Genomic DNA, 27,109 nt, shown 5'->3' with positions numbered 1-27,109 from the left:
TAATCTGGAATCTCCTAGTTTTCATCTTCTTTGGCTTAAAATCTCTTTACCCCATTATGTGAAATTCATCTGTTACCTATATTGTTCTCTTAACTCTAATGTGTATTCTTTCTCCCTCTTTTACTCCAGTATAGTAATGACCTTCTTCCATTGACTGATAATCCTAGTTATAGTTTTGCTGATGAATGGCAGGTGGGAGCGAGGTTAGCTCTATGCAGGCGAAGTTTTTATGGCTCCAGCTAATAGAGAAGTATTTCTTAAATTTTTACCATTTTATTGACTTAAATGGCATATTAATTTATTTTCTAGAAGTATCTTTATGTTCCTAGTTATGATACTTAGTTTATTTTGAACTTAGAGATTCTGTAGGTTATTACTTAGTATCGGTAAAACTTGTACCATTCAAAACTTGCTGCCATTGTGTAGTATCTATATGAAATAGCGTAATGTATATCTCGAACGTGATAGTGTAAGGTATAACGTAAAACTAGAGAGTGCAATATGTAGCACTGGAGTAGGAATCTGTTAGTATAGTACTGGCAATTAATCAATTAAATTTATAAATCCTTTTAACTTTTGTTAATTAAATGGTATTTAAACAGAAATCATGCCCAAGACTAGAGCAGCAAAGCAACATGTGCAAAGTAGTAAAAGTGCTGTAGTTCGGAGGAGAACCGAAAGGGGAGATTCTTCAATGCATCACAGTCTATAAAAAAATGTGCAAAATGCAACGTTTGCGGATCTCTTTCAAATAGGACATGATCTAGCCATGGAGGATGTCTTTGTGTGTGCGTGTGTGCGTGCACGCGCGCGCACACACACTAAGTGCAGAGAATGTGAAGAAATTAGGTGCCAACTCAGCGTTATAATGGGCGTTTATGAGAGCTTTAAAAGCCCCCCGAAGGAATTAAAATGGGGTCACCAAGCTCTCGGCTGCCAAACTCACTCAAGCCAGAGCGCTCACTCATGTGCGCCAGGCAACACAGCGTCAATCTTCAGGGCAGAAAGCAATGGTCCCACAGGAGTTAGATATTGTCAGTGACTCAATTGTCAGCTAAACAGGAAGTATATTGTGCAAAAAGGATAGGTGGAATAGGACCAGGGTACGTCTACCAGGGGCAAAAGTTGATAACGTTGTAGAGCAGATATCTTTAAGGGGCAAAAAAATGTGATATTGATGTACACATTGGCACTAATGACCTTAAGAGCAAGAGATCTGCAGATTTAATTAGCAAGTACAGGTCAATGTTGAAAAAAAGTTGCAAGCTACGGTTGAATTTAAAAGTGTCTACAATTCTGCCCAGACATAAGAGGGAGCATATGATGAGAGCCTTGTCAATCAATTTGGCTCTGGACAGATTGTGCAGGGCTCATGGGGTAAAATTTTTCTCAGCATGGTCTATGCTTGTTAACAGGAGAGACTGCTTCTATGGGATGGGACACACTTAAATAGAAAAGGTGCAAAAATATTTGCTGAAGCAATTGAGGAATGTTAGGTGGATCAGAAAACTGCTAGCTTGGGGGGATTCACAGACTAATAGATTAATAATAGCCACAGGCAGAGGTAGAAATGATTCTTACACTGCTTCTATTGGAATGAGCAGATGCCCAGAAAGCAAGTTGCTGGGAGTCATAAAACAAGTAAATACACGGGCTGTGTTAAAGTAACTAAGAGTAAGAACAGGTGCATGTATACTTGCATGTACACCAATTCTAGGAGGATAATTTGTACACCAATGCTAGGAGGTAAATAAATTTGACGAATTTGAAGTGCTGATTAAGACATCCAAGGCGGATATTGTTGGGATATCGGAGAGGTGGTTGTTGTTATTTGGTTTTTAGGAGCATTAGCAACTAAGGCCATATTGCTCCGGGGATATGCGGTGGTCATTTCCTGACCTTTCCGCATCCTCCGTATTTGGTGGTCATGGGCTCAAACCCCAGTCTGATCAAGAAGCGTATGCTACGCACGGCTGCTCCTGCCCACCTGGCTACGGAGACGTGATGTCACTCAGATATAAGGAATGCACAATTGGAATTTGGGGGGTACAATGTGTACAGAAAGGATAAGAAGGGAGGAGGAGTTATGCTGTTAGTTAAGAAACACAAAATCTAAGGAAGTACATCCAGTTGACATAGATGGACAGTGCAATATTGAGTTAGTCTGGTGTGACATAAGCACTGGGAAAGCAAAAATGAGGGTAGGAGTTTGTTATGGGCCTAATGTCTCTGATGAGTAGAATGAACAATTATACAGAGAAATAGAGTGGGCTAGTAAATCAGAGTGCCTTATAATAGGTTGATTTTAACTTCCCAGATATAGACTGGATCTTGTGGGTTGGTCAGTTGCTAACAAGGGTTTTGTGGATTTATTAGATGATTGTTTTCTACAGCAGCATCTTAGAGAGACAACACTCTTGATCTGATTATCAGCAGTGATTATTCATACATTAAGAATTTACATATAAAAGAACCACTAGGTGGCAGTGATCACGATCACAGTGTACTGATGAGGGATTTACTTAAAGATGTAACTATCATCAGGGGTAAGGGGAATGGTTTTTTCTTTTGTAAAGGTGACTACAGTGGTCAGAGATTTTTTAAATTCTATACAGTGGGAGCAACTAATGATGTTACCAACAGCAAATTCTAAATCGGAAGCAATCGGAAGGAATTTTGGAAGCTACTAATCTTTTGGTTCCAACTAAGAAATACTATTCTAGGTTTAGGCCCAAATGGATATCAGATGAACTAATGACCCATAGCAGAGAAGAAAAATGCATGGGATGCACATAAATTGTCAGTCGACACAGAAGCCTATGATAGATACAAACTAGTCTGCAATCAAGTCACAAAGGAGGTTAGGGAAGCAAAGGCAGATTACAAGAAATCTTTAGCAAAGGAAGCAAAGAAAAACAGCAAAGGCTTCTTTACTTATATAAATTCTAAAAGGAAGGGGATGAATCAGATTTGTTCACTTGATATCAATGGTTTGACTGTAAATGATCATTCCCAGATAGCTGCCAAACTAAATGAGTATTTTGCATCTACATTCACACAAGTAGTTATTCAAGGAGGAGAGGGCTAGACGTTTATCAAACTAACAGGGAGTTAAATGATTTTGTAATAACTGAGAGCAAAGTGGAGGAGAAATTGAAGTTAAACATAAGAAAGGCACCTGGGGTAGATGGGATCAATCCAGTTATATTAAAGGAGGTGGCAAAGGAAATAAGCAATTCCTTAGCCATAATTATGAGAGCATTCTTGGACTAAGGGGAAGTCCTCACAGACTGGAGAAGCGCAAATGTATCTCCAATTCACAAAGGGGGATGAGAGGGTGACATGAATAATTATAGACCTGTTAGTTTGACTTCTGTTCCAGGGAAAATAATGGAGTCACTGGTTAGTTTGTTTGTTATTTGGTTTTTAGGAGCATTAGCAACTAAGGCTATATTGCTCCGGGATATGCGGCAGTCATTCCCTGACCTTTCCGCATCCTCCGTATTTGGTGGTGGGAGTCACTGGTTAGAGAAGCATTGCAGGATCATCTAGACATGACAGCAATAATAATTCAGACAGCATGGGATTTTTAAGGGGAAGTCTTGTCTGACCAATTTGATTGGATACTATAATGAGATCACAAAGGAACTGGATTCAAAAAATAATTTTGATATTATATACTTGAATTTCAGAAAAGCTTTTGATACTGTTGCATATGGAAGACTACTGTTCAAATTGGAGCAGTAAGGGCAAGTTGCTACAATGGATAAAAGGAGGGTTGTGTGGTAGAAGACAGTAGTAATCAATGGATACTGCTCTACATGGACTGAAGTCATTAGTGGTGTCCCTCCCTCAGCGTTCAGTGTTGGGCCCATTGTTGTTTTGTACATTTATCAATGATATTGATGAAGGTATATCAAGCTTAATATCAAAGTTTTAAAATGATACAAAGGTTGGCAGGGCTGTTAATAACAGTAATGACAGTATGCTGCTGTAACAGGATCTGGAAAAGTTGGGCAGATGGGCTCAATGAAGTTTAACATTGACAAATGCAAAGTACTGCATATGGGTAGCAGTAACCCGGGAGAATTATACAAACTGGGTGGTGTTACACTCAGGGTAGGGGAGAATGAAAGAGACCTGGGGATAATTGTGCAGTCAGATATGAAGTTTTCTGAGCAGTGCAGACAGGCTGCCAGAGTAGGTCATAATGGCTTGTCAATAATATACAGGAATCTTTTTATAAGGCAATGGTCAGGCTACACCTTGAGTACTGTGTACAGGTCTGGAAACCTCATTTTAGGAAGGATGTTGAGTTGCTAGAATGAGTACAGAGAATGCAACAAGACTGGTGAGGTGCTCTTATGAAGAAAGGCTTATGTTCTGCAAATTGCAGCTTCTGGAGACTAGGCACCTATGAGGCAATCTGATTGAGTATAAGGCCTTGAATGGATTGAGCAGGCTCAATGCTGATGGAGTTCTTCCTCTTGCTCAGATTACAAACCTGAGGGGGCATGGATTTAAACTGAGGAAAGAAAGTTGTAGAACAGATGTGCAGAAATTTGCCTTTAGCCAGTTGGTAGTTGATTGTTGGAACAGACACCCATCTGTTGTTGTGGAAGTTGATAGCTTAAATAAATTCAAGGCAGAACTAGACAAACATTTGGAACGAATGGATCACTGAAATCAGAAAGGTTTCCCCGCCCCTTTTGGCTGATGGCGTATAAGCTTGCTTTATTACAGACTTATAATGCCGCTTGTTTTTTTTTTTTTTTTGATTTCTGGTTGATTTTTTTTTTTCCTTTTCCATGTGGAAAAGGCTTGGGTACAAACCCATTGAGATAGGAGAAATCTTCCAGAGAAGTAAAATCACATACCTGGTTGTCAGCCCTGGTATTAATTTGCCTCTCATTTTCATCACTGCAAAAATTTTTCTTCTGAAATTAGTCTTCCTCTATATTTTAATGTAGAGGAAGCAATATTTGTGATGTGCTTATGCCAAGAGAGATTTGAAGTCTTGGTAGTCTCTAATAGAGATATGTAGTAAACTGAGTGTCATCAAAGGTGAGTATAGGAGTAGTAGAATCTTCTTAGCAAGAAATAAGACAATAGTTTTAGGATTGAAGTTAACTAGATTTTATTAGCATCTACTGGAGAAACCTGCAGATGAGCATTTAAGAAATTGGTGGTGGATATTTGAGTTGAAGCTGTTTTTACAGGGCAACATTTCTCGAAGTGGAATGTGAAGTGCTACATTAGCATTAGTAGAGGCATATGATGTAATAAAGCAAGCTTACATCACATTCCACTTCGAGAAGTGTTGCCCTGTAAAAACAGCTTCAACTAAAATATCCACCACCAATTTCTTAAATGCCCATCTGTAGGTTTCTCCAGTAGATGCTAATAAAATCTAGTTAATTTCAATCCTAAGACTATTGTCTTATTTCGTGCTAAGAAGATTCTACTACTCCTATACTCACCTTTGATGACACTCAGTTTACTACATATCTCTATTAGAGACCACCAAGACTTCAAATCTCTCTTGGCATAAGCACATCACAAATATTGCTTCCTCTACATTAAAATGTAGAGGAAGACTAATTTCAGAAGAAACATTTTTGCAGTAATGAAAATGAGAGGCAAATTAATACCAGGGCTGACAACCAGGTATGTGATTTTACTTCTCTGGAAGATTTCTCCTATCTCAATGGGTTTGTACCCAAGCCTTTTTACATGGAAAAGGCTTAGATTCAAACTACTATGAACATTGTAACTGCTGTGCAAGATGATGAAAGTAATTATATAATACAGGTCAGGTTCAGTCACACATAACATAGCAGTACAATGCACATATAATTATACCTGTAATTTTAATTTTGCCATACAGCTGAAAACACAATAATTGAACAGAAAAAAGATAAGTTCTAACAAACATCGATACTGAATGAAACATACGGCTACATAATGAATAAACTATGGCAAAAACTGCATTTGCCTAATGTTTAAAATGTTACTGCAACAGCTGGGAGGGCACAGATTTTGTACAGAACGAAAGTCTATACAAAAAAGAAGTGCACCTGTCTCAGTGTAAAGAACCATTGGTTAAGAATTGCCAAAAATTTTGGGCAGATATTTAGAGTTTACATTACTAACTTATTATAATAGAATAACAACTACATGTAAAATATATGGAATATAGGTACTCCAAGCTCCAGCACCAAGCAGCTATAGGTGAGAGGTGTGTTTATGTGTATTTTTATAAATTATGCTAACAGATAGGGAATAAAATAATACAAATAAAATAAAAAATCATCAAACCATTTCATATATTATCTTTTCAAGAGGACATGGTTTATGGGAGCAAAATATGCCAATGGCTAGAAAATTTAAGTTCGTGGATTTGAACAGTAATTTAGCGTAAATTTCAATAAAAATATTTAATATCTTATTAATTTTTATGAAACTGAACTGAATAGTGGAAATTAGCCTCAATACTTGTTAAAATTTGGATGAAAAATGGTCATGTTGCTATTTTGAACAAGTGGAAAACCACGTGTGTTACTTACTGTTTCCAGATGAGTCATGTATATGCATTAAATAAGACAGAGCATGTTAGTGCTAACTACTTTGCTATAATACATCACAGGCACCTGCGGATTTTAGTAATAGGCCCAATTAATTTTGATACAAGGCCCTAGATTAAATCAGATAATGTGATATAAATATGCACAAATACACTTAAAAAATCATAAAAATGATAATGAATGTTTAAAAAAATGTTTGTGAGGAATTATAACAGCATTCTGCATTGATTTTGATGTTTCCAAAATTCATTGTTTCTGGGTGTATTTTTTTTTTTAGTGCTAATTCTGAAATCCAAACTGCTTTTGCCTATCACATGCAGTTTTTTTTTATTTTTTCTAAGATATACATTCCATATGTACATGATGTGTATAATTCCTTTTTGACTAACAACTACAAACATGCCCAGATGTGTTTAAACACGTCAAGACCCATAAGTCGGGTAGCTGGGTGTTACTTCCACATTCTGTTTTCTGGTGTAGTCATGCTAACTAGTATCTGTTTCTAATGTGATTTTCATATTCAGTATCTATGACAATGGCAACTTGTAGTTGTGTGAACAACCCGAATATATTTTGTTACATTTTCAGTAACTAAGATGTGGCAATATGCATCTTTCACAAATGAAAGATGCATATGCTGCACATTTTGGAATTAAGATAGGTGACCAAGAAAAAAGTTGGGCCCCCATAAAGTGTGCCATACATGCATGGAGGCCTTGTGATTGTAGAAATGTGATAAAAGGAAAGTAACAACATTTGTCATTCTCGTGGAGGAACCTAAGGATCATATTATTGACTGCTTCTTTTGTTCCGTAAATGAAGCAGGTTATAATGCAACGAACAACAGGGCATTGTGTAACCCACAACATTACCTCAGCTGTAAGGCCAATACCCCATGAACTGAACTACCAGTACCACCTCCAACGGTTGTTCTTGAACGTATGCCATCAGATCCTGAATCCAATATTTGTGATATTGAGAAATAATTTCAACAAAATTCACAACTGTGGACCACAGATGTTCACACAAAGTGAACTTGACGATCTCATGAGAGATTTAAATATAACCAAAGGGTCTGGTTAGGGTAAAGACCAAAATCAAAGAAGCTGCTGGCACCAGGAAGTCTTTTCATGGTATAGACCAGTGGTTTTCAACAGGGGTGCCGCAACAACATTCCAGGGGTGCCACGTAATTTTGGTTTAAGTTACTTAAACTTATTATTATTTTTTAATTTATATATTTATTTCATTATAAAAAGGTGTACAGTATCTTTTTAATTTTGTGGTGATCTATAATTGATGTTTACTTAGTTCCTCTATATAAAGAATAAAATTATATACTGTATATATATAATTTGTATTATGAAATGTACTTTTTATAATTATTTTATTATAATAAATATCATATAACATATATTTTTTAATATTATATATATAAAATTGAAGTAGGGGTGCCGCAAAATAAAATTACTTAGGGGTGCTGTTATTAAAAAAAGGTTGAAAACCACTGGTATAGACAATGTAAAAAAGAACTGATCCCCTTTTTCTCTAAAGAAGGCTCAATGATATACTGCAACAACATTCCTGCAGTTATGAACTTTTCTGGAATTTTATACCAACCAACAGCATAGAGGCTATTTATTCATCAAACAAAGCAAAGCCTCAAAGGAGTTCTCCTTCATAATGGAAACAAGTACACCAATTCCTGTAGCCCATTCACACACTTAAAAGGAACTACAAAAATGTTAAACTTCTTTTGGAAAAAATTCAGTACAAGGTTGGCTGGTGTTTGGATTTCTTAAAGTTATTGGTCTGCTACTTGCCCAATAACTTGATTACACAAAAGTGCCTTGCTTCCTGTGCGAGTCAGATAGTCAACAAGAAGTGAACATTGGGAAAGGAAAGTATGGCCAATGAGACAGTTTCTGACACCAGGTTAAGAGCATTAAAGATAAGCCACTAGTAAATAGAACAAAGAACTGTTACCTCCTGTGCATATAGAGGCTAGATTTAATGAAACGGTCTATCCAAGCTATGATAAAGAAGGTAATTGCACTAAATTCCCATCGCTTACACAATTTAAAAATCAAAGTAAGAATTCTGTTGGACTTCAAAAATCCTCAAGAAGAATCCACATATCAAACTAAAAGAGATGCTTGGACTGGCTTTAAAAATGTAGTATGTAATTTTCTGGGAAACAACAAACACCAAGATTGCGAGCCTGAGGAAGTCAAAAAGGAGAGTTTAACCCAGTCTAGTGTACAAGAAATCCAGTTTATGGCCATTTATGCCTTTGACATTTCTGTTCTTACATACTTTCATCAGTATTTTTATATAAAATTAACCTATTTGTAAAATCTATAAAACTACAAAATAAACCAGAAACACCTCCACCAATATATTTTTTTTATTTGTAAAAAATTCTGGATATGATAGAGAAAATTTCAAGTAAATTTTGAAATTTACATTAAAAATGTTGTTCAGACTTCTCATCAGAAGTAAAACAGATTTCTTATCAGATAAATTCTCTTAAAATGCAAACTGTTATAATGGGTAAAAAAAAAAATTGATGAATGATTAAAAAACTGCCTTTCATATAAAATTTTTAGGGAATTTGGTGAATGATTAGGGAATTTGGTGAATGATTTTTGACTGTTGATTTATACCATAAAAGAAATGCACTTAAATTTCAAATTGCTCACCTTTGTCACTGCTAATCTAATGCATAGTGACAAAATAATATTCCTGTGTATTTTTCAGGTAATACTGGAATCCGAGTGACAAAGTGAGCAATTCTGAATTTAAATGCATTTCTTTTATCATACAAATCAACAATGAATTTGTCATCTTTTTGTGTGATTTTTTTTAAGTAAGTAAAGGTGTAAAGTATTGTCACTGGGTTACACACGTGTGCACACACGCACACACACTTCTGTAAAAGCTCAAAATCCATTAAATCCTAAAATTTACCAATTTGCCTTGGTAAAAGTCTGCGATTTGGATTTTACCAAAGCAATTTTGTAAAAGTACAAAATGATATTTCACTTGATTTCACACCATTATTGATCTCATAAGTGGTTGGTTGGTTGATATATTGTTTAATGACACAAGGGCTACTAAGGCCATATTGTGCCTGATTCTATTCCGCAGTACAGTACAATTACCAGTTAAAATCTGTTAAATAATCGTGTCTGCTTCAAGAAAACAAAGAACTCAGCTAGATTTGCATCGTCTCCAATTAGATGAGGTAATGTTAAAGGTTCTTGCAGATGAGAAAGCGATGTGAAAATTGTGCTTCGATAATTATTATAATGATTGCAATTTATTAGAATATGCTTCACTGTAAGTGTAGACTGACAATATGCACAAATAGGCGGATCTTCTCCCATGAGTAAATAAATATGGATTAGATGCGTGTGCCCAATATGCATCCTAGCCAGGATCACCTCCTCTTGCCTATCTGATCGCATACTTGATGGCCACAACTTAGGTTCGTGTTTAAATTGAAGAAGCTTATTCCCACCCTGAGCCTGCCAGATTTGCAACCATTGCACATCACACATTTTTTATGACTGATTTGTAGTCTGTATATGGCACTTGGAAGAGCTTGCAGTGATTGGATGTTTAGCGGCTTGATCTGCATATTCATTTCCTTTGATGCCTACATGACCTGGTATCCAACAGAAAGTGATTGACTGGTTATCAGCTTGTAATGCAATTATCTGAGATCTGATTTGCTTCAACACGGGGTGGAGTGGCTTAGATGAATTTTTCAATGCTGTTATTGCACTCAGAGAATCAGAATAGATCATAGTTTTCTTAATCGACAGATTAATCACGTGATCCAGAGCTATTTTAATCGCCCACAGTTCAGCAGAATAGACACTGCATTCCTTTGGAAGGACACAGAACTAGAAAAAATAGATGAAACTGCCACTGCACCCACTGTCGTACTTGTTTTTGAGCCATCAGTATATATTTGAAACCACCGAGAATTTTTAGTTACGTGTGCAGCATGGAGCTTCCTGGTGGTGAGATCTGCTGCTTGCTTTTTCCCCCATTGTTGGAATGAGAAATCACAGAATGGAGTATAATCAGACCATGGAGGGTCAAGGTGTGCTTGTTTCCTGAAAGATATTACCCATGTCTAAATTGCAGCATTGTGTTAACTGTAGCAGCCTTATCCCGATTGGATTTGTTCTGATAAAAGGTGGTCCATTGGGGCTCAAATAAGTATGGCAAGATAGGATGGAAGGGAAGGCTCCGTATTTTTGCTGCATAGTTGAGTAGCAACATTTTCCTCCGAAGATGGAGTGGAGGTTCGTGTGCCTCTATACGTATATAAACTCTGTACAGGGGATGTTCTGAATGCTCCTAAAGCAGTTCTTAGGGCACTGCGATGGATAGTGTCTAACTGAATTAGTGCACTTTTCCTGGCAGAGTCATAGATTGGAGCTCCATAATCCAAGCGAGATCGGATTAATACTCAATATAGCTGAAACAGAGTATATCACTCAGCATCCCACGTTGATAATGATAGTACTTTTTTTTTTTTTTTTGGTAGTTGTTGGCGCATCGGCTTCTGTGGCCATAATGCACCTTCCAAGGTTTTTGCAGTACTTTGATCCAAGCCCAAGGCGGGATTCGAACCCGCGACCTTTAAGTTGCCAGGCAGGCATTTTACCCACTCGGCTAGCCCGGTCGGCAAATGATGATGATGATAGTACTGTGAGGATATTTAACTTTTTCAAGCAAATGGTTCTCAGGTATGTGATGTGTTGTAAGAAGTTTAATTTATTATCTAGGATTAGGCAAAGAAATCTGATATTGTTCGAAAGAGGTATAGTGGAATTTAAGTTTTAATTCAGGCTCAGGGTGGATCTTTCGTTTTTTACAAAAATGAATACAGTTGGATTTTTGTGCTGATAAGCAGTAGTCATTGCGAGACATCCACAGCTCAATTTTGTTAATTGAGATCTGAAGTTGTCTCGCGATAGAATTCATATTTTTCCCTTGGCACGAGATCATGAGGTCATCTGCACAGTGATATAATTCTACTGTTCTTGGAATATCATGGATGACATTGTTTATTCTTATTAAAAATAGGGTAGGACTCAAAATATATCCCTGAGGGACCCCCTCCTCCTGTATATGGACTATAGAAAGAACATTTAGATGACTAACTTGAAAGGTTCTGGCCTGAAGAAAGCTCTGAACAAACAAGTGAAGCCTGCCTCATAGTCCAAAGGTGTGAAGATCCCATAGAATACTAAAATGCCATGTATCAAAGGCCTTCTCTAAATCCAAACTTACCATAAATATGCGGTCATTTCTGACAAAAGCATTTATGACGTTTGATTCTGCTTTAGTCATCATATCTAATGCAGATCTATTTTGCCGAAAGCCATACTGATTTTTATGTAAGATGTTATGCGACTCAAGAAACAAGGTGAGCCGTTTGTGGACCATTTTCTCCAGTGTTTTCCCCAAACAACTATTTAAGGAAATTGAATGATAATTAACTGGATTAGAGAGGTCTTTTCCTGGTTTAGGGATGGCTAATACAAGTGAATGTCTCCAAGATCGAGGATAATCATGTTCCTGAAAAATTCTATTAAAAAATATTAGAAGAGTTTGTAAAGCAGCATCATTCAAGTGTTTTATCATAATATAAAAAATACCATCAGGGCCAGCTGCACTATTGGGTGCTCTGTTAAGAGATTCCTTTAACTCGGATATTGTAAAAGGCTGGTTATATGGAAAAAAGCGACTAGTGTTGAAATTTAACTTCTGCCTTTCTGTTGCCTCTTTAATTTGAATTTGGAGCATCATATGAATTTGCTGCTGAAATTTCGGCAAAAGCTTCAGCAAAAGCATTTGCTATGTCTTTTGGGGAAGACAGTTCCTGTCCCTTACAGATCAATATAGGAGAGGATGACAAAGGATATTTGCTGTTCAGATGTTGGATTTTCCTCCAGATTAATCTAGTATCGGTGTTTCTGGTAATAGTGGAAGCGAACTGTATCCAGGAAGCTTTTTTGGCTTTCCTTCTTATTTTTCGCGCTTTAGCATTAAGTTTCTTGTAAATAATAAAGTTAATAGTAGTGGGATGCTTGCGGAATATATTCCAAGCAATATTCTTTTCTTTTTTTTGCTCTATTACATTCATCATTCCACCAGTAGTTTTTACGCCTGCGTGGACAAGTCGACGACTGAGGAATAGATTTATTAGCTGCTGCTAGTATCTGTGTAGTGACATGGTCAGTGGCTTCATCTATTGACAGATTCTGAATCAAATGTTTATCTAAAGATATAATTAAGGAAAACTGTCCAGTTTGCCTTAGAGAATTTCCACCATTTGCGAGTTTCCTGATAGGTGGAGATAGTTTGGAATCTACAAATAATAGGAAGGTGATCGCTGTTATGTGGATTATCCAATACTGCCCAATGTATACTTGGGTATAGTGCGGGGGAGCAGATAGACAAATCTGGGGCAGAAGTATTTCCTGTGGGAGAATGCACATGAGTATGTGCACCAGTGTTCAGCAGAATTAGTGTGTGTCCAGTATGGTTTCTATTAGTTTCCCTCTTTTATCCATACGTAGACTTCCCCATAATGGATGGTGACCATTAAAGTCACCCATCAAACAAATAGGTGATATCTGGGCAAGCAGCTCATCAAAGTCTGAGTACATAAGTTTGGTTCAATGGAAGATAAATAGATACAAGAGAAAAAATTATTCCAAGTTCTATTCTTACAGCAACAACTTCTAAATTAGTTTTTAAGGGTATTTGCCTAGGTGGATTTGTAACGGATACTAAAACTGCTACACCTCCGTGGGCTGCAGTTGCTGCATTCCTGTCACACCTGTACCAAGTATATTTCTTTATTGAGGGGGTCACTTGTAGAGTTAAATATGTTTCCTGTAAACAAATGCCTGCTGGACTGAAATGTCGAATTAAGTCGTATAGCTCATCTGTATTAGTACGTAGTCCTCGACAATTCCATTGTAAAATACACTGCATTATTTAGTTTTAGTGGTAGGATGATCCAGTTGGTTTTTAGAGGTAGCAAGCCATCCAGTGTCCATATCTTCTTCAGCATAAATTTCTAATAAAGGTTCTTCTTGAGTTTTTCTCATCTATATCCATTTCTGAAGTATTAATGTGGCTCTTAGTAGATGATTCAGCTTTTGCCATTCTGGTTTCACTTTGGGACTTTATGCCACTAGTAGATGGGATAGAAATTGGGGTATTGCAAGTCTGGTCTTTGTTGTTTTGCTTCAAAGATGGCTGAGGAACTGAAAGCTGAGCCCTAGCCCATTCAGAAAGCGATGTGTTAGGTGGAACTGAGTCATTGGTTTGTGTATCAACAGAACGATATTTCTTAGTAATATTAACATATATGCGTGCGGGAGTATCTTTCAGAATTTGTCATCTCGCTTCCTGATAGTTCACTTTGTCAACTTTAAATTTCTGTATTTTCTTCCCAAGTTTCCATAACTCGCAATTTTTAGAATATGCAGGATAATCTTCCTTGCAATTAGGGCAAAATGCAGATGTTGCAGTAGTCGGTTTGAGTGTGATCCTGGGATCCACATTTTGGGCATATTGTGCTTCCTCGACATGTTGTCTGAGATTGTCTGAACTTCTGACACTTATAACACCGTAGTGGATTTGGCATATAGGGGCGAATATGACAATTTAGATAACCAGCTTTAACAGTATTTGGTAAGTTTGGAGTACTGAACGTTAAGTATTACACTACGGGTTGGAACGAGACTGCCATCCCTATGAGTCAAAATTCTCTTAGCCTGTATGACCTTTTGATCTTTCAGTTCCTGCACAAGCTCCTCTTCTATTACATTCAACAGATCCCACTCAGAAATAACACCTTTGAAATATTTAGGGTGGTGTGGGGAGAGATTTTAACAGGAATTCCTCCAAATGTTGTGAGCTTTAACAACAGTTCTGAATGTATGGACTGTGTTGTCACAATGAGTAAATCGCCTGACTGTAATCTTTTGACCATTTTAGGTGATCCAGCAGCATTTTCTAGAAATCTCTGTATGATAAATGGAAACAGTTTACTCACTGGTTGACTACTTAAAGAATAGTCAATGAGGAAAGTTGGATACTCTGGTTGGTTATTATCTTTTTTTTAAGTGCTTATTTTGCACATTTCCTTGGTCCAAGTTATACCAATCTCTGGTATTTGAGTTCGGTGGCTCTAATGCTGGATAATTTTCTTTATCCATTTCAGCTCCTTTTCGTCCTGGGGGATTGGTTTTTCCACCCAAGCTACTGGCCCCGCCACAGGGAGGCAGGAGCAGTGCCGCTTGTGGGTAAGCGTAGGAGTTAGTACGGTTAGTATATAATAAAGAAAAAGGTACTTTCCTTTTTCTGGCTCTCCTTTTATACTTTTAAAAAGTAGAGTTAATTAACAGAAAGACTTAAACTGAAATAAACAAGGAAAAACTCAGTCGCTCTAGAGAAAAAAAAAAAAAAAAAAAAACGCTCTATTAACCGCAATAGATATATCACAGAAGATCGATTGGCCTCAAGATTTGCTTGGCACCCGGAGCCTGATCTCATACACTAAACGCTGTCATTTAACATTTTACATCGATCAAAGTCCATTTAATAATCATGTCTGTGAATTCTTTTCCATTATGACCATTACTGTACATTCAGTGTTCCAAATGCAGTGATGTTATTCAGTCAACCTTTTGGGACAGGAGATATACACTGAGTGATCACTGAATCATGACCACCTACCTAATACTTCGTAGGTCCTCCTTTTGCCCTTAGTACAGCAGCTATCCAACGTGGCATTGATTCAACAAGGTGTCAGAAGTGTTCGGGAGGTATAGCCAACAAAGCTGTGTGTAATGCGGTCAGTAATGCAGGTATGGAGGTGATTGATGTATCTAGATGTCTGATATGCCTTTCCATAGTGTCCTACAAGTGCTCTTAGGATTGATTTCGGGGGAGTCGGAGGCCAATAGATATGCTGGAAGTCAGAACTGTGTTCCTCAACCAATTACTGCACAACAAGTGCCCAATGGCTCAGTGCATTATCATCTTGGAAGACACCAATGCCATTTGGGAAAAAGTGTAACATAGCAGGGGTGTACACAGTCAGCAAGCAGTTGACAATAGTGGAGACCACTGATACATTGTTCCACATGCACCAGGGTTCCAAGTTCCTGCCAGTGAAACATGCCCCACACCATACAACCGCCACCACCGGCCTGCACTTTTGATACTATGCATGATGGATGAAGAGCCTCATGTTGTTGACGCCAAATCCATACATGACAATCCATGGTGTGGAGTAAATAATTAGCATTAGTAGAGGCATACGATGCAAGAAAGAGCTTATGCAGCATCAGCCAGGGGGGGGGAACCCTCCCATTTCATCCCTCCATTCGTTCCAAATGCCTGTCCAGTTCAGCCTTAAATTTATTTAGGCTATTAGCTTCCACAACAAAAGATGGAAGCCTGTTCCACCAATCAACTACCTGCTGGCTAAAGGCAAATTTCTGCACATCTATTCTACAACTATCTTTCCTCAATTTGAAACTGTGCCCCCTCAGGTTCTTAGTCTGAGCAGGACGAAGAATCCCATCAGCATTCAGCTTGCTCAACCCATTCAAGGCCTTATACACCTCAATCAGATCACCTTGCAGGTACCTACTCTCTAGGCAATGCAATTTGCAGAACTTAAGCCTTTCTTGGTAAGAGCACTCCTTTGTTATCCTCACCAATCTTGTTGCCCTTCTTGGTACTAGTTCTAGCAACTCTACATCCTTCCTAAAATGAGGCCTCCAGATCTGTACACAGTACTCTAGGTGAGGCCTGACCATTGCCTTGTATAATGGGATTATCACCTCCCTGTCCCTGCTTAGAGGGGCTTAGAGGGGAACAGGTATCCTGTGTGTTATCAGACACTCAGCCTAAAACACTGATGGATCCAATATCTCTCTATTACAGAAGATTTAGGAGAAGTCCGGTTGACCTGCCTCCCTAAAATCCACTCATGCACACCTTTGATGGTAAGCCCTGTTACGTCACTTAGGTGGCAACGAACGTGTAGAGTGGTTCTCTTCAAGACGCCTGGTCAGCGTGAAGAGGAAAAGACCAAACCCTCCAGCAATGAGAGCACAACAATACAAATAGCCCTCAGTCCCCAGCAGCTTTCACTCTCCCTCTTACGGCAGCGAGAGGATCAGAGTGGAAGCAGAGGGTGCTAAGAATCTCTGGGTACGACCAGGCTGCCATGCACGGAAATTGAACTTGGCCTGTTATAACGTACGATCACTCATCGGTGAAGACAGGATATTAGAGCTGGAAAAGGAATTAGAAAATGTGAATTGGAATATCATCGGTTTGGCTGAAACAAGAAGAAGAAATGAATCACTTATAAGTTTATCAAGTGGAAATCTGCTGTACACCAATGGAAACAGTGAAAGGAGTGAAGATGGAGTTGGGTTTCTGGTCCATAAAGATTTTAAAAACAACATTTTGGAATTCAAAAGTACATCACCAAGGGTGTCAAGACTAATACTCAAGATTTCTAAGAGGTACAAGCTAAAGATTATAATGATTTATGCACCAACATCGAGCCATGATGATGAAGAGGTTGAAGAAATGTACACTGAAATTGAGTCTTCTAGATGAGCAAAAAACCCACTACACTATTATTATGGGGGACTTCAATGCTAAGGTTGGAAAAAGGCAAAACAGCGCAGAAAGAGGAACTATAGGAAATTTTGGAATTGGTGAAAGAAATAAAAGAGGTGAAAGACTTGTGGAATTTGCAGAATCTCAAGGAATGTCAGTAATGAACACTTTTTTCAAGAAAAGGGTGAACAGAAAGTGGACATGGAAGAGTCCAAATGGATTAACAACTAATGAAATCGACTTCATCCTCACTAACAGAAGATATATTGTGACTGATGTTACCATCCTGAATAAGGTAAATCTTGGAAGTGATCACAAAATGGTAAGATGTACACTTGATATAGATGTAGGAAAGGAAAGGAAAAAACTGACTCGAGTAAATAATACAAAGGTCTTTGAGATAACAGAAGAGGAGAAAAAGCAGTATGTACTGGAACTTAAGAACAAGTATGAGCTTCTGCAGACTGCTGAGGACCAAGATATCGACGAGGAATATTACAACTTTTTGAAAGTGATAAAGCCCAAGAAACCTATAGGGAAACAGAAATCCAAAGAAGAAAAAATTAGTCAAGAAACACTTGTCATGATGAACCAAAGACGACAAATGAAGAGCAAGAAAAACACTGACAGGGAGAAAATTGAGTATACTGAGTTATGCAAAGCCATTAGAAAGAGACTCAGAGAGGACATAAGAAGATTTAACACAAGAAAAGTAGAACAAGCATTAAGGGAAAACAAAGGATTTAAATCAGCAGCCATGAGCAGTAATACAGAAAGACAAATGATACTGAAACTGAAGAATAGCGATGGTGTACTTATAAACAGCAGAGAAGGCATAATTCAAATAGCAGAAGACTACTATAAAGAGTTATACAAGGAGCGAGGGAATGATACCAGCAGTGGGGAAGGTGGATTGCAAAGTAGCAACACATACGACATACCCGATATTCTTCCTGATGAGGTAGAACATGCATTGAAGAAAATGAAGAATCGGAAAGCCCCGGGGGAAGATGAAGTTACTGTAGAGTTGTTAAAATTGGGAGGAAGAGACATAACACAAATACTGGCAAGGCTCTTCACAAAGTGCATTAGAAAAGGTGCGATGCCTAAGCAGTGGAATAATGCAATCATAGTTTTGCTGCATAAGAAAGGAGATAAATCAGAAATTGGAAATTATAGACCAATTAGCTTGTTATCCCATATCTACAAGTTGTTCACAAGGGTCATTACTAACAGATTAGAAAGAATACTTGATGAGAATCAACCGAAAGAGCAAGCTGGCTTTAGGACAGGATTCTCAACTATGGATCACCTTCACGTAACATCACAGCTAATGGAGAAAGCAAATGAATATAAAACACCATTATGCCTGGCATTTGTGGATTATGAAAAGGCATTTGACTCCATACAGCATAAGGCAATGTTTCGGGCACTGGAAAGACAAGGCATAGATACTCCATATATTATGATTTTGAAGAAAATATATGAGAGTGCTACATCCTTTATTAGACTAGACAAAGACAGTAGCAAATTTAAAATCGAGAAAGGAGTTCGACAAGGAGACACAATATCTCCGAAGCTGTTTACTGCTGCCCTTGAGGAAGCTTTCAGAAGATTAGACTGGTCGCAGAAAGGAGTCAATGTGAACGGAGAGTACCTAAACCATTTACGATATGCAGATGACATTGTGGTCATAAGCCACGATCCCAAAGAATTAGAGGAAAATCTTAATCAGTTATGCACAGTTAGTAAGGATTTTGGACTAAAGATGAATATGGCTAAAACAAAAGTAATGATGAACAAGTATGCCACGGAAAGGGAAATAATGATTGAAGGAGCAGTAATTGAAAAGGTGGAGTCATATACTTATCTGGGACAAGTTATTAGCTGTAATAATGATAAATGGCTGGAAGTCAAGAGAAGAATAAATTTTGGATGGATAGCATTCAGGAAATATAGTCACATACTGAAGAGCAATATCCCAGTTTGTCTGAAACGTAAAATAATGAATCAATGTATACTCCCCACCATAACTTATGGAAGTGAAACTTGGGCACTCACCAAAAGAATGGAAGAGAAGCTGAGAACTACACAGCGAAGAATGGAACGAATTATATTGGGAATCAGACTGTTAGATAAGACGAGAAACACATGGATTAGGCAGCAAACTCAAGTAAAGGATATTCTTATCAAAACTAAAGAACTAAAATGGTCTTGGGCAGGACACATAGCTCGAAGACATGATGACAGATGGACTAAGAAAATAACAGAATGGTACCCAAGAGGAGCTAGAAGAAAACCTGGAAGACAAAGGCGGAGATGGATAGATGAAATTCATGAGTTTTTGAGTAGTAAATGGATGACCAGTGCTCAAAACAGAAGGAACTGGAAAGTTGCTGGAGAGGCCTTCATCCTGCAGTGGATTGAAAATGGCTGATGATGATGATGATGTCCCTGCTAGCAAAATTTCTATATATCACTGACAAGACTCCACTGACCAGCCCTGGCAGCCCATCTGCACTGCTCAGCAAACTTCATATTTGGCTGCACAATTACCTCCAGGTCTTTTTCACTTTCCACTTCCCTGAGTGTAGTACCACCCACTTGGTACATTTCTCTTCAGTTATTGCTACCCATATGCGGTACTTTGCATTTGTCAATGCTAAACTCCAGTTGTCACTTCTCAGCCCATTTTCCCAACTTATCTAGATCCAGTTGGAGTAGCATACTGTCATTACTGTCGTTAATAACCCTGCCAACCTTTGTATCATCTGCAAACTTGGACATTAAACCTGATATACCATCATCAATATCATTGATAAATAGGCAAAACAACGTGCCCAACACCGAACCCTGAGGAACTCCCCTAATAACATTTGTCCACGAAGAGCAGTGTCCATTGATTACCACTCTCTGTTGTCTCCCACTCAACCATCCCTTTATCCATTGTAGCAGCTTATCCTTGATGCAATACCTCTCCAGTTTGTACAGCAGTCTTGCATGTGCAACAGTATCAAAAGGTTTCCTGAAATCCAAGTATATGATATCAAAATTATTTTTGAAATTCGGTTCCTTTGTGATCACATCATAGTAACCAATCAAATTGGTCAGACAAGACCTCCCTTTGACAAACCCATGCTAGGTCTTAACTATTACTGCAGTCTTGTCTAGATGATCCTGCAATGCATCTTTAACCAGTGATTCCATTATTTTCCCTGGAACACAAGTTAAACTAACAGGTCTGTAGTTGCTTGTCACCTTTTGAACCTCCTTTGTGAATTGGTGATACATTTGCATGGGGACCTCCCGATACATTTGCATGGGGACCTCCCTGAGTCCAAGGAAGCTCTCATAATTATAGCTAAGGGTTTGCTTACTTCCTTTGCTGCCTCCTTTAACATAACTGGATAGATCCCATCCACCCCAGCTGCCTTCCTTATGTTTAACTTCAACAATTTCTCCTCCACTTTGCTCAATTAGCGTTTGATAAACTTCTGGCACTCCCCTCATTGAATAACTCCTCACATGTGAATGTAGATGCAAAATACTCATTCAGTTTATCAGCTACCTCCTGAGCATGATCATCAATAGTCAACCTATCTATGTTAAGTGGTCCAATCTGATTCATCCTTCTCCTTCTACAGTTTACATAAGTAAAGAACTCCTTGCTGTTTTTCTTTGCATCCTTTGCCAAAGATTTCTCATAATCTGCCTTTGCCTGCCTAACCGCCTTTGTGACTTGATAACAGACTAGTTTATACCTGCCATAGGCTTCTTTGTCACCTGATACTTTATATGCATCCCATACATTCTTCTTCTCTGCCACTAGCCTCATTAATTCATCTGAGCCTAAACCTTGAACAGTATTTCTTAGTTGGAATGAAAAGCCTAGTAGCCTCCAAAATTAAGTCCCTGAAGGCTTCCCATTTAGAATTCATTGTTGGTAACATCCTCAGTTGATCCCACTGTACAGAATTTAAAAACTGTCTGAGACCTCTGTAGTCACCTTTACGAAAGCAAAAGCCCTTCCCTTTAGCTTTGATGGTACTTACATCTTTAAATAATTCCCACATCAATACATTGTGATCACTGTCACCCAGTGGTTCTTTATCTGCAGGTTCTTAATGCATGAAGAATCACTACTGATAATCAGATCAAGAGTATTACTCCCTCTGGTTCTCTCTCGAACATGTTGCTGTAGAAAACAGTCATCCAATAAATCCACAAAAGTCTTGCTAGTGTGCAAGTGACCAACCCACAAGTTAAAATCTCCCATTATAAGACATTCTGATTTACTGGCCCACTATTTTTCTCTGCACAACTGCTCATTATACTCATCAGATTCGTTTGGCATATACAACACACACCTACCCTCATTTTTCTTTTCCCAGTGCTTATTTCACAACAAACAGACTCAACACTGCATTGTCCACCAGCATCAATTGGATGTACTTCCTTAGATTCTATGTGTTTCTTAACTAACAGCATAACCCCTCCTCCCTTCCTATTCTGTTTGTCCTTCCTATACACATTGTACTCCCCAAATTCCAACTGTGCACTGCCTATATCTGTGTGGCACCACGTCTCTGATATCCCAACAATATCTGCCTTTGATGTCTTGACTAGCACTTCAAGCTCATCAAATTTATTAACTATACTCCTAGCATCAGTGTACATGCAAATATACATGCACCTGTTCCTGCTCCTAGCCACCCTAACACAGTCCATGTATTTACTTGTTCCACAATGACTCCCAGCAGTCCCAGAAATCACCGTTACCTTGCTTTCCAGTCTGCTGCCCATTCTAATAGAAGCAGTGCAAAACTCACTTTTGCCTCTGCCTGCAGCCACTGTTAACCTTTTAGTCTGTGTATCCCCCCACGCTAGCAGTTTTCCGACCCACCTAACACTGCCTCGATAGCATCAGCAAATATTCTTGCACCCTTTCTATTTAAGTGTATCCCATCCATGTAGAGCAGTCTCTCCTGTCAACAAGCACAGACCAGGCTGAAAAAAAATTCTACCCCTTGAGCCTTGCACAATCTCTCCAGGGACGAATTGATTGACAAGGCTCCCATCGTGTCTGGGCAGAATTGCAGACACTTTCACATTCAACCCTAACTCAACTTTTTTTCAACATTGACCTGTACTTGTTGAGTAAATCTGCAGATCTCTTACTCTTAATGTCATTAGTTCCAATGTGTACAACAATATCACCTTTTGTGCCCTGAAAAGATGATATCTGCTCTACAACAACATCAACTTTTGCCCCTGGCAGACATACCCTGGTCCTGTTCCACCTATCCTTCTTACATAATATATTCCCCATCTCCTTGACAATAGAGTCACCGACAATAACTAGTTCCTTTGGGACCAGCACATTCTGCCTTGGAGATTGCCTCTGTGTTGCCTGATGCACAGAGTGATCTTGTTGTTGAGCTGGGCAGCTGAGAACCTGATGGATCCCTCATTAATTTCTTCAAGGGCATTTACCCTAAATCTCAAGCTCTCATAGATCCCCATCAGAACACTGAGTTAGTTAATTTCTTGACACTCCAGACACCTAGCACACACAAAGGCATCCTCCTTGGCTAGATCATGTCCTGTTTTAGAAAGGTCGGCAAACATTTCACACATTTTTTGAGACTGATGTGTTGGAGAATCGCCCCCTTCGTTTCTCCCCAGGAGCCACAGCACTCTCGCTAGTCTGTGATCTTTGCTTCGCAGCTCTAGTCTGGGTCATGATCTCCATTTAAATACAATTCAATTAACAATGAAATTTAATAAGATTAATATTTTTGATTAATTGATAATACTATAATAAGCTAACAGATTCCTAATACAGTACTTTGTATTATGCTATCTAGTTTTACTTTATACCTTCTCTATCAGTTAGATATATATATATATGTTAAGCTATTTCTTATCAACTACAATATGGCGGCTAGTTCAACAATATTGGTGCCAGCACCGGGAGTCGTAACTTCCAAAAATCGCTGGTTAAATTCAAAATAAGACGCTAACGAACACTACTAAACCTATTTAATATCTCCACAAAACACAATTACTATGTTAAACAACGAAGAATACATTAAAAATTTTAAAAATACTTATCCCTTTACAGCAGCCAAAAATCCACCATCCGTACTGTTCTGCGATCCAGTGCCCTCTAATGTGACTCATCCGACCAGCACACTTTCTAACGTCCAACTTGCATGCTCTTTGCACCAGACAAGTCATTTATGCCGATAAACCATGGTTAGGAGAGGATGCCATAGGGATCGTATGTTGGTATAGCCCATATGTGCGATGCATGGTGATGCCAGATATTGTTCTGGGTTGGCACATGTTGTATTGGGTAGTCAACTCTTCAACAGTGCTGCACCTGTTCGCCTGTATGAGTCATCAGGACACGCACTCACCTCTAACATCAACCTTTCGCTGACCATTGCAGTTTTGCCGTCGGGTCGTTGTTTGACCATTTTGACGTCAGTCCTGGTACACTTTAACAACGGCAGCTCTCGAACACCCCACCAGTTCAGCCATTTGTGAAATCGAGGCACCAACTCGTTGAGATCCCACAATCTGTCCTTTATCAAAGTCCGATAAATCCTTCCTTTTACCCACCACACTCAGGATTTTACTACCTACTGAACCACTGACACCTTATCCATGCTACATAGGTCAACTAACTGCGCACTTTCATACCTCACATGGTCAATGGGTTGCATTCAGTTTTCATAGGGGTGGTCATAATTCAGTGATCACTCAGTGTATATTTCCTATGCCCTCGTTTAAAAATCATAAAATGAAGCAGGAAATTATCATTCCTTCACTTTTTGCACTTTCTAATTATCTATTTGCCAATTTTTAAATATGAGCATAAGGAGGGTTTGGTTTGGTTTTGATTTTATTGGCGCATTAGCTACTAAGGCTATAATGCGCCAAGAGCATCATAAGGAGGGATATTCGTTATATTTGAAATATAGGTGAATATGTTACACAAACAACCTTGCACGGATATCCAATATATTCCTCCATACCCTTGTTTAAAATTCTGTGGCATCACTGCTTTCCTTTTCACACTGTCTGATCATTTGCTTTCTGAATTTTAAACAAGGGTGGAGAGGGGGAATATTTACTATACTTCAAATATAGTGAATATGTTACTCAGACAGCCTTTTGGGAATAAGATATATAGCCCCATGCCCTTCTTTAAAAATCGTAAAAGAGATGATCAAACAGTGCAAAAAGAGAAACAATGAAAGGTTTCTGCTTCATTCACTTTTCTGATCTTTAAAGAAGGGCACATTGAGGATATATTTGCTTATGCTGCAAAGGTGTGTGGGTAACATATTCACCTATCAAGCACATATCTATATTCTGAATAAAGTGAATTTCAATCTTATCTGTTTGTGGTTTCTGTGTTTCTATTTCTACACTAGAATTTGTGAAGAAGACTTTCCTAAAAATAAATAAATAACCTTACTTATTTTGAAGTGTTGGTTTTTACTAATTGAATTCATCATCCATTTACCAAAACAAACTTTCAAATGTCAGATTTACTGTATCAGAGTGGTAAAAGTGAGAAATAAAGGGAAAAGCATTGATATTTCAGGCATTTATCAATGCAAAGTGGTAAATACTAGGATTTACTGAATGTCGGGCTTTTAAAGTAACATACACACACATGTGCACGCACACACCATTAATGACATTACAAAGTGACCGATGGCATTGAACTATGCAAGTGCCTGTATCAAGACTTACATCACCATCTTGTTATACAGAACCTAAATGAAAGCAAAAAAAATCAATTTTTTTCCCCTTGCTCCTGAAATTAGATTGTGGGCTGCATTATTAAGTTAGGAGGCCTTATGCAGGCCACATTTCACTCATCACTGCTTTAAACAATTATACATTTCAAAAAAGGCATCAACCAAATATGGAAACAATGTAAAATGACAAAAGAAAATCAACATTTATTCTTACTTTTTTCACAGTGTTATTAGAAACTGGTACACTTCCTAACACCCCAGCTGAAGGTAGTTGAAATTTAAGCAATTCTGCTAGTGTGGGAATAAGATGATCGCTAATGCTAGCTACTCTCTGCAATTCTGTATCTACTTCTGTTAAATAAGCTAAAGTTTCAGCTCCTTCTGAGCGTTCTTCAGGAGTTCTATCCTTTTTACACATTCTTACCAAAGTGGGTAAGGTCTAAAAGAAAATTTTCTAAAATTAATTTTTAATAAGTATGCTGTCTTGTTTGTGCTATACAATCTTAAGACTACAGAATTCTTATAATTCTAAAAAATATATATTCAAAATTATTTCTTAATATAAAAGCTTGCTATTATTAAATGGCATTGATGGTTTAAAGTATTTTAGAATGACTTTTTTAAATTACCTTGAACACAACTCTTGGATCTTCTGCAGTAAGAGCTCCAGCTCGACATAAGAAAGTCATGCTGAAAATAATATTTGATATTAGTAACCATATGAAAAAGATATTAGTATTGGTAATGGCCACATGGTGCAAGGAAGCCTATGGCTTATGCTGCACCAGCCAAAAAAAGAATAAAATAATAATGAGAAAAAATTGAATTAATAAAAGAAAAGGAAATAGACAACCTATGCGTTTCTCTCCTCCCACAGGTAACTATCCAGCTGACCTTTGAATTTCCCCAAAACTCTCAGCCTCTACCACCCATTTAGGTAACTTATTCCAGTTATTTATAACTTGCTGGCTAAAATAAAACTTCCTGAAATCCACTCTAAACATCTCCCCCTGTAACTTGAATTTATGGCCCCTGGTTCTAGAATCATTTATAACTGAAAATTTCATCCTCATTCATTTTACTTATGCCTCTCAGAGCCTTAAACACCTCAATCAAGTCTCCTCTAAGGTGCTTAAGTTTCCAAGCTCTGCAACCCACATATTTGAAGTCTTTCCTATATGGACACACTTTTGCTGATCTCACCAGGCAAATTAACCATCTTTAGAGCCTTTCAAGAAGCAAGTCTTTTTTTAGGTGTGGTCTCCATACTTGAACATAGTATTCCAAGTGTGGTCTAACACTTAGAATACTATGTTCACACATGGCCTTATATAATGGGATTATGATGATGTCCTTATCTCTACTAGCAAATATTTGATAAATCATTGACAGGACACCACGGGTTTTTCCTGCAACCTGTCCCTTACTTCCACTACTGGCTTTAGTTCAACTCCACTAAGTGTATAAGTTATTTTGAGGCTACTGTTCCCCAGATGTAATACATTACACTTCACTGAATTAAAGTATAGCTGCCATTTTTCTGACCATCCCTGAAGTCTATCTAGGTCATTCTATAGAAGCTCTGCTTGGCAGTGATCATTAACTACTCTACCAATCTTTACATCATCTGCAAATTCAGACATCATGCCCTCTATCCCTTCATCATTGTCATTTATGAAAATCAAAAACAACAATGGTCCTAATACCGATCCTTGGGGAATGCCACTTCTTACATCACCCCAATCTGAAGAATAACCATTTATCACAAGCCTCTGCCTCCTGTCATGAAGCCATCCTGCTATCCATCTAAGGATTTTCCCTGCGATTCCAACCTGTTCCAGCTTATAAAGTAATCGCTCATGAGGAAACTAAGTCAAATGCTTTGCTGAAATCCAAAAAAAAAACCAATGTCGAAATTATTCCCTAAATCCAGCTCACGAGTGACCCGGTCAAAATAGCTAACCAGATTAGTTGAACACCATTTTCCCTTTACAAAACTGTTATGAATATTCTTCAGAATTCCACCATTGATCATTGCCTCTGATTTTCTCTACTACCAAGT

General features: G+C 38.1%; 1 protein-coding gene across 6 annotated transcripts in view; it reads right to left on the bottom strand.

The window, feature by feature from the left end:
• LOC150075968 (armadillo repeat-containing protein 8-like) overlaps positions 1-27,109 on the bottom strand; it is a 112,785-nt gene that overhangs the window by 37,089 nt on the left and 48,587 nt on the right. For all 6 annotated transcript variants that reach the window (XM_090387807.1, XM_090387812.1, XM_090387811.1 and 3 more), the window contains 2 exons: positions 25,677-25,737; positions 25,262-25,486 (listed from right to left, as the gene is read on the bottom strand). In XM_090387807.1, coding sequence (XP_090243933.1) covers positions 25,262-25,486; positions 25,677-25,737 — 286 coding nt within the window. The remainder of the gene's footprint in view (positions 1-25,261; positions 25,487-25,676; positions 25,738-27,109) is intronic.

The sequence above is a fragment of the Mastigoproctus giganteus genome, chromosome 13 (genome assembly GCF_048544385.1).
Source record: "Mastigoproctus giganteus isolate SK-2022 chromosome 13, ASM4854438v1, whole genome shotgun sequence".
Classification (NCBI taxonomy): domain Eukaryota; kingdom Metazoa; phylum Arthropoda; class Arachnida; order Uropygi; family Thelyphonidae; genus Mastigoproctus; species Mastigoproctus giganteus.
The sequence above is the reverse complement of the archived record's forward strand: the minus strand, read 5'-3'. Positions and strand labels throughout refer to the sequence as shown.